Here is a 9367-nt window from a genome sequence, read left to right as displayed (position 1 = left end):
CTGTACCACATTATTTTTATGTACCCACACTTACATAAGCAAAAAACATATACTCATGATTTTATATACAGGGCACATGTATATGTGCATACATAGAAATGTAGTATATGTAAGCACATAGATGGTAGAAAACATTAATACAATGTTGGGAAGAAATAACATCATTTACGTATGGTCATGTTCTGAGGTTAGAAATCCACAGAGGTGCCTTTTATGTTTTTTTTATAACTCGAAAACCAGTCAAGATTTCTTCATGAAACCAAAGACATTTGAAAGAGATAAAAATGTAGTTTACTAGTAATTATATTATAAATATAATTAAAGGAAGATTCAGAAAATTAAAAAAAATATTCACAATCTTGGTTTTTCTTCCTCAAACTGAAATGATGTATTTTCATAGTATTCAATTTTCTGAATACAACTGCACTGCTAGTTATGGGGGGCAGCAGTAGGATCCTGAGCAGGGGAAAATATTGTCCTTCCTGGAGCCAGTACTATTCCAGTCATGACTCAGGGATGGTATATTCCTCTCTTGTATATCATTGGAAATAATGCAAAGGCACCTTCCTAAATACTCACGAGTCTAATCACCCTCCAAGAACTTTGCATTTATGGTGAGTCGTTCCTGTCCCCCGGGCCCTTCAGCGAAAATTCTCATGACAAGAAGTGCCATCACCATGACCCTCACCCCAAATTTTCCCTTAACTCGGAGGCCTGGGTAATGTTGTGTTCACTGTAGTAGTGTTTTGTGAAATGTCTGGACATAGATTGAAAGTCTTAGCTACAATGGAATCAATTATTAGACCTTGTGACCTCACCTGTTTTCACCTTCCCTGAGTTTCTGGCAAAAGCCATTTTTTTTTACTAATGCTATCAATATCAATGCTGTATTTTTATTATAGCCTTTATGATTATTATAGTGTTATTGACATTGGTAGCATCAATATTTTAGAAAATATTGTAGAAAATCAAGGAAAAGGGTAAACAGGGTAAGATGATAGTATTTGAAATTACTCACTTAGAATTTGTGAAGCCATCTATATGTAAAACTTATAATTAAACTCAGTGGCATGGCATGTACGTACATACCATCCCCGCTGGCTTGGGGTTAAAGCATGTTACATTACCCTAAGTGTTAGGGAATGCCATTGACATTTGTTCTTGCTGAAAGCTAGCTACTAGTCATACTTCATACCAACTTATATAAATCTTAATACCAGATGTGGAGGACACTTGCAAGGGGCTATGCCAGCAATGCTGTATAGCCTCCTGATGCAAAAAAAGGGATAATTTTCAAATTTCACCAAAAAATTTTTTTGTTTCAGCAAATTTATGAAGATCTCAAATTTTGGCACTAAAAATTCATGTATGAAATAGAGAAATTTATATTTGATGAAAAGTCATCACAGACACTATTCATGTATGAAGGAAAAAGGAGATTGTTATGAATGCGGGAATAAACATATATGAATATTTTGTAAATTTTTATTCTATGAAACTGTAAAATGTGTGTGAAAATGTATTTATATAGCATCGAATATGTAGATATAAATGTTATGCATAATAATAATAATAATAATATGGTGTGTGGAGGGGGAATGTGTGATGAAAGATGTATGGATGAAATATGCTATACAGTACCAGAATTATTACTCCACAGCTACATTTCATTACAAGAAGATGGAAACAGGAAACCACACTATAGGACTGATTATGATTGTGAAATTAGCCATAATTATGGCAAAAAGATTTTAGGAGTTAAGAAACAGGCTCTTTATGATTCTTTTATAAACAACTGTGATCTCCATGAGAAAGGTCCTCCTTTTCATTTTCTGACAGAAGCTCATAAACTAATAGAAATTTTTTAACCCCTTATGGATGGGGCCTCATGGAAATTTTGGTTTGGAAATGGGTGTGGCTATACTCTTCATGCTTCAGCCCTGACCTTTATGCTATTGATGGTGTTGGCTATGCCTGTCATGGTGGATTCATTTCATGATGGATGGTTTTAGAAATCCTTTTTATAATTAAAAAAAATTTCATTGCATTGTGATGTCATGTCAACGTGAGATTACAATTTTACATTTTCCTTGTTGAAAAAGATCAGGTCACATGGCTGTGTGTTATAGCATGTGATTCTTTTGATCATGTCACGTAATGATATGTGATTTTCAAAAGGTTAGTGTCTAAAAAATTATGTCGGTAATTGGGCTGTGCCTTGCGAAATATGGGAGTCGCCGCGTGACTGTGTGGAGAAATTTTACGAATGTGTCAGGAGAAATGGGGGAGGGAGTTGGGGAGATCAAGAAATTGACATAAATGTGCAAAAGGTCAGGTCATGCGAGTGATCAGGGTAAATGTGTGTATGTATGTATGTAGTTTTTATATGTATATATATTTTGTGTGTGTGTGTGTTATGTATATGTATATTATATTTTTGTGTGTATGTTTATGTATATGTATATACATATACTTTTTTATATATTTTATATATATATATATATATATATATATATTATAATTTTTATATATAAAATATATACACATATATATACTTGTATATATATATATATTAGATATAGACCCTATATATACATATAAAATTACTTGTAATATATATATATACATATAGACATATATTTACATATATATATATATCATATTTTATATATAAGTGTGTTGCATTGATATCAATAAATAACAACCCTCCCTGACCAGGACTCGAACCTAGGTCACTCCGGGTATGAAACCGGAGGCCATTGCTAAACCAACCATGCCACACAACCCACTAAAAGGAGTGTGCAACTAGGTTCTTACTAGCTCCATAGACATTACCTATCTACTATACTTGAGTATGAAGCTAATTTTTACACTCACTCCCTGTGGGCACTTGGAAATTGATTTAGCAATTCAAATCCTAAGTCAGATGTACTGAGGTGTATTTATGAAAGATGAATAATGCAATGCCGCACTGATATCGATAAATAACAACCCTCCTGACCAGGACTCAACCTAGGTCACCCTGGGTATGAAAACCCGGGGGCCGTGCTAAACCACCATGCCACACAAAAAACTAAAAGGAGTGTGCAACTAGGATCTACTAGCTCCATAGACATTACCTATCTTCTCATACTTGAGTAATGATTTTGAAGTTTATGCTCACTCCCGTTTAGCATGGCCTCCGGTTTCATACCCGGAGTGACCTAGGTTTGGTCATAAATATACTCAGTACATCTGACTTGGGATTTGAATTGCTAAATCAATTCATTAACAAAACTGAGATAAATTAGCAAGTAGCTATATGAATTATTTCGACTACCACATTTAATTCAACATTTATGATATGTGACAGATGTACACATTGATGAATGGGGACATGAGAAAAATATTTGCAAGCTTTTTAGCAAGCAAATCTTCTTGGGTCAGAAATTCTGAACTGCCGAGGGAGCCATGTCTAGCTATACATGTCAGAAGTCATTGACGGGGGACCCTATACCCCAAATGCAAAACAGTGGAGTGAATCGAGCCAGGAAATATATAATTAACATGCTCTCTTTTGTGTATCTGTGATGGGTGCTCGTGACATTTCCCCACAGGTATCTAACTATCAAGAATCACACTATCGCTTGAGAAATTACCCAAAACCCTGCAAGCGACTTCAAGAGGATGAGGAGGGTGGATTAATAAGTGAATAATGATTTTAGTTAAAACCCCAGTCCCAAAATTAATTAACGGGTGTAACTGTGGGTCACACCGACTCGAAGTTGCCAATCGAACGAAAAAACTTTGGTTTTACTTGTACCTACTATTGAACGTTGGAGTGGAGATCTATTAAGCGATTTATGTAGCCCCGGGGTTATATCGGGAAATCTTGTGCACTAAGATATGGGAGGAGATCCTACGCTATACTCAAAAAAAAAAAAAAAAATTATATAAAATTGTGTTACAAGCTCTGTTCTAGCACCGATAGAACGTATCACCAATGAGCAGTGTAATGGTGCTACAGTTATCCCAAGCTGTCAACATCAAACAACAACCAAATTGCAGGAAAAACGAGCGGTCATCTCTGGCCTTCCTGCATTCTGACCGACTAGAAGGAAAGAGAAAGTGCAGTCAGGTCAAGACAGGAAAACAGCTACGAGGGGAAAAGATAAATTATGTAATTGATACTTGTGATAAAAATTTAAAACACGAGCGCATTAAATTTGTTGCAGTTGAAACAATATAAATCTATAATAACTGAGAAAAATAATGAATTACTTAACTAACGAATGGTATTCATGTTTTTTGACCACATACCGTTATCATACTGTAAGCGATCTGAGGTCAAAAGAATAGCGTGAGAACGTGCCATTTGCTGTCACCTAGCTTTTTTTACCCACAAAAGCAATGCCTTAACACATTAATGGGGGAGAAGGAATGGAGAAGAAATAAAGAGCACAAAACTTGTACCATGTGGTTTATAACCATGGTCTTTGAGCAGTGTTGAGCTTTTTTTTGAGACTGTGTGTTCATGTTGTTTGGAGCCTAAAAGATAAACGACCACGCTGCCGCCATTTGTAAAAGACTGTTGGTGAACAGTAGTGGTAGTCAACGTACTTAAATGACTCGCATCACACATAAAGGGGAACACATGCTACATCTTGGGGTAGCGCAGCGCGGGGTCACATGTCTGGCCAACCCACCTGAGGAAAGGCTGGACTGACCTTACCACGTCGGCGCTGGCAAAATTGAGTAAGCTGGTCATCCTCGGCAAATAGGAGTGTCCCAGCTGCAGGAAGTGTGGGGAGCATCTAGGGGAAATGTAGGGGCAGCTGCGGGGGGAGCAAGGTGAGGTCCTGGTTTTGTCTGTTAATGACCTTCCAAAATGACCCCAGCCATCAAATTCATTGGTGTACCATTGCCAAGTGGGGCTTCAGTGCTGTCCATTGTGTCGTCTTCCTCCCAGTCTCCCACATCTTTCAACTTCTCCGGGAAGAGTGGTAATGAGTGGTTGCCGGGTTTGGGGTGGAGGATGCTATCAATCTGTACTTTAATGTACCAGTTCAGAGGATGAACTGATGTAGTGCCAAACTGTTGCAGAGAAATGCTCCAGGGACTAAGAATTTTATCTGGCGATGAAAAGACAATATCCCCCAAATGTTTCAGCTTCCAAGGCAGTCCTGGGATCAAGTGACCACACCCTTAGAGATTTTTCTGTTTTTTCATTGAAGATCTCAATCTAAACATCTAGGAGACAGCTGGGAAGTTTCATCATTTTTGCTTTTGTGTTCTTTCCATTGGTATTCATATTGAAGAAATAGCTCTTGCATGAGCAATCAGAATGTTACTTGTTTTCTTTTTCACTCCTACAGTTATGCAGCTGCCCACCCTCCTGCCTTGCCTCACATGAGGAAGTTGGATGCTCCACCCGGAAGTGGATGCCCACATCCCAAAAGGAGCTCCAGGGATACCTTGTATCCATATGATAAGGGGTGGTGGATCTCCATAGTAAACACTACTACTGGTCAGCCTATCCCATCCTGTGTCATGAACTCATTGCTGAGGTCATGACCAGGGATCTGTTCGACCAATTGACAATTCGCCTCCATTTCGCCTATGTGGAGGAAGGAGCTCTGCTCCAGAAGGACAGGATGTGGAAACTCTGAGCAGTTGTGGACGCCCCCAACAACTGTTGATGTTTATGCCAGGGCAGGAAATTGTCATCAACGAGTTGTGGAAGTTCTGTTGACTAGCTCTCAAGACCTACAAGAGGGCGAGGTTGGGATGAAGGTCTATAAGCTTTGTGCAGTTCCAGTCCAGCAGCAGGGTACTCCTCGTTCCAAGATGTACACCGGGGAGGTCCGTTGTGACATACCCTTGTCCACAAAAGTGGTGCTTCATTTGATGGAGACTGGCAGTTTATTTGGGCTGGAACAGTTCTTTGTGGACAACTGGTACACATTGCCCAGTCTCTATCATATGTTGTAGGCAAAAGGGATGAATGTGGTAGGGACAGCCTCGCTGTACAGGAAGTCCATATCGCAGCAATGAATGGGGATAAGCCATTGTTGGTAGTGGATTACAACGTTGGCATGAAAGGTGTCAACGTTGGTGATCAGATGGCGAGCTACTATCTGAGAACTCACTGGTCTAATGTCTGGTACAGGAAGGTCTTGCTCACTGACATGGCCATTATCAATGCCTTGAGCTATGAGAACGGGCCAACTCCACTGGGAACAACACTGCAACACCAGTTGCAGTGAGTTGGGCCCTACAGCAGGAACGACATACCATCACCCAAATACTTGACGGCAGAAGGAGGTGTCCTTGGTGATCAGGGCAAGGTTGGCAGAGGAGCAGCAGGAGCATCTGCCCCGACTGCAATGTAGGTCTCTGTGCATATAGTACTTCAAGGCTTGTATAGTAGATGATGAGTGGGCATCTACTATTTGGGTTACAACTGCTGTCTTATCTCTTTTGGGAGTGTTTGTTGTGGGTGTGAGTGCCCACAGGTATGGCTGGGTGCTGAAGGTGAAGTCAGAGATCAAGGGGGGAGCCGGCAGGCTCCCAAGTTAGCTGTGTTTCTGCTGCTGTTGTCGTGTTCTGCTGGAGGATCGGGTGAATGCTCATCTCAGTTCCGGATTCTGCAGCTTAACCCTTTTCCGACGGGTAGTATTCACAGAGGCTTGGGTCTCGCTGTCGGGGGCTTATATCGTCGCCCTAGCATGCGCGACTACTCATGCCAAATACCAGCATCCCATGCCGTTTCTTCGTAATACTACGAAGATATGTTGTATTTTCAGTTTTCATTATTTTCTAAAGTCTCTACTTGCCAAACTTCCTGATAAATCGAGACTGAAGGATATTTTTTGTTGTTATATAGACTCCATAGTTGATCATTATTCGGTCTGTAGTCCGAATAAAATAAGCAGTGTTTGGCATCATGGAGTTGAAATCGTCGGTTTGTTGTGTTTTTTTGTTTTTTTTGTTGCATGATAAAAATGAGAAAGTGTTAAAACCGACTTAATCACACTTTCAGTGGCAGAAAAATAATCTTTTGCCATGATGGTAACCAAAAAAAAAAACTCATGGCATGTCCATACATACACTATGGCATGTGCGTACATGCCCCCAGCAGATGGTCCCGCCATGCCATGGCATGTACGTACATGCCACCCATCGGCAAAGGGTTAAGTACACGAGGGCTGGGTAAGTGTGCAGGGAACGAGGGGAGCCTGATGTCCGATGAGCGCGGACGTGGCTGTGGACCTGATGTGATCCAACCTGGGAAACTATGCTGAACTTCAGGTTGCGGGGTTGTGCTGCTTGGCGCACATCCCAGTGATGCCATTATAAAAACTCTGATTTACCCCGACAATATCTTGGCAATGTGTTACTGATAGTAACACACATGGCATTCTAAATTTTCCAACCATGGTAACAAATGATAAGGTTGCATTTTAGTGTAAAGTCATTGTTTACAATCTGATTTGGTGGCCTGCAATGTGTGGGTCACGCAGGGGTTCTTGGCTGTGGCCACTCATCGCTATGGATACTACCTGGAAAAGAGGGTGTATCGCACTCAGAAGGAACCGTTAATATATATAAAAAAAATTTCTGAGTAACAGATGATGGGGATGTCTTGTCATGAGTGCACGAAACTCTTGGAGATTGGAGATTGACTCAGTGGGCCTTCAAGAAGAGGCTCATGTGTGAACTCCTGCAGGATTTCCAGCAGTCAGTAAGGGTGAAGTTTATCAGCTGTCAACTATTCTTGGGAGGCCATCAAGTCCATGTGCAGGAACCTATTACTGCCTGCCAATATTGGTGGTGTAGATATTGTTATGGAAAGTTGAATTAACTGAAATATCAAGAAAATAGAAAATAAATAGTTTTTTTTGTTACTATTGATATGCATATGCTCAATGTTAATGGTCTCTTGTCATCTTGATAAGCAAAACAGGAAATGGCAAAACTGCAAAAAATATATCTGCAGAAAAAAGGCTAATAGCATTGCAAAGAGAAGGCAAGAGTTATTTATACTATGCATAAGTGTAAGTGTGGGTTAGGCCTACAAGCCACACACCAAGGAAAGTTGCCACCAAAGAAAGCTTAATGACTGGATTTTGGTCCACAACTGCACCATGAGGCACCTAGATCCAATAGGTTAAGTGCACCACTAGTGAAAAAGTTCGTTCCTACCTTCAACTTCTGCTCCTTTCTCTTTCAGATTTGATGGAAAGAATACAACCTCAAGCCATTGTGAACCAGTTAGAAGCTTTGACAAGCCCAATGCTTCAGAGAGTTGAGAGTGTTTATGTGTTAGGTCTCCTCTTGTTAGGGAAACAGCGTAAGGAAGTCCAGACACAATTGGCACAGCTACGCCTCATACCCCGACTCTCCCAGCTTTTTGACCTCTTCATCTGGAAATGTGAAACGTAAGGAAGGCTTGTATATGTAATTTAGTTCTATATAGTTTGTATACTTTACATGTATTTTATTTGTGTAATATCGTTTGTTTAGAGCAATTTATTTCTAAAATCTGCATTGTCCTACTTTTATCTTTCTGACAACCAAATTTATTTCAGAGCTCAGATAATGATACCATGCTTATTGGTGTAGATTTTAGGTTTTATATTGATTTTTGTATTCAGGTATCAGGAGCGTGTACGAGTTCCAGGTCACCTCAGCTCTTGTGAATGCAGTCCAGAAGTTGCCCTTAAAATACAATTTTTAAGATTGGTGCATAGCTTCTGTGACCAGTCCGAGTACAGAGTAAGTAAGCATGCTGCATGGGTTTATGGAGGAATAGACACCTGCAAGTGTATATAATAAGATAACAAAATCAATTCCAAGCATTTCAATAGTATTAATCCTTAAATGGCAGAGGGCATAGTAATATTTCTTTTTGGGGAAAGGTGTGTGGTAAAAAATTACATTCTAGGACATTTTAAGCCACAAGGTTACATAAGTGTATGTTTGCCTTTTTGCAGATTTTCTTTGCGGTTAAGAGTCCTGTTCTGGTTTTTGTTTCACACTCCAGCGTGCTGGATACCTTGCTTGAGGCAGTTTGACATCAGCTTCCTATTTATTAGGATGGGTTTGAGAGGCTTGAAAAAAATGTTTTCCTTAATTGGGACATGGATATCAAGGATTTATATTATATATATATTATATATAAAATATATATATATATATATATATGTATAAAAAGAAATATAATATATGTATATATGAAAATATAGGAAAAAAAAATATAATAATAAAACTGAAATTGATATATAATATAATAACAAAGGCATATTTATATTAATAGATTACATTTATCATATGATTATATAATTAATAAAGTCTATATAAATGTTTTAATCAATTATATAAAACA

At 39.0% G+C, this 9367-nt stretch overlaps 1 protein-coding gene across 1 annotated transcript; it reads left to right on the top strand.

Annotated features, from left to right (window-relative positions):
• Positions 1-8209: 8209 nt before the first annotated feature.
• On the top strand, positions 8210-8757 carry LOC119584452 (short transient receptor potential channel 4-associated protein-like; the record flags this gene model as incomplete). The annotated part of the gene is given in 2 exon segments (XM_037933063.1): positions 8210-8420; positions 8637-8757. Coding segments are annotated over 2 exon segments (332 nt in total), but the record flags the coding sequence as incomplete, so codon positions are not given.
• Between the last annotated feature and the right edge of the window lie 610 nt (positions 8758-9367).

The sequence above is a fragment of the Penaeus monodon genome, chromosome 18 (genome assembly GCF_015228065.2).
Source record: "Penaeus monodon isolate SGIC_2016 chromosome 18, NSTDA_Pmon_1, whole genome shotgun sequence".
Taxonomy (NCBI): Eukaryota; Metazoa; Arthropoda; class Malacostraca; order Decapoda; family Penaeidae; genus Penaeus; species Penaeus monodon.
The sequence above is the reverse complement of the archived record's forward strand: the minus strand, read 5'-3'. Positions and strand labels throughout refer to the sequence as shown.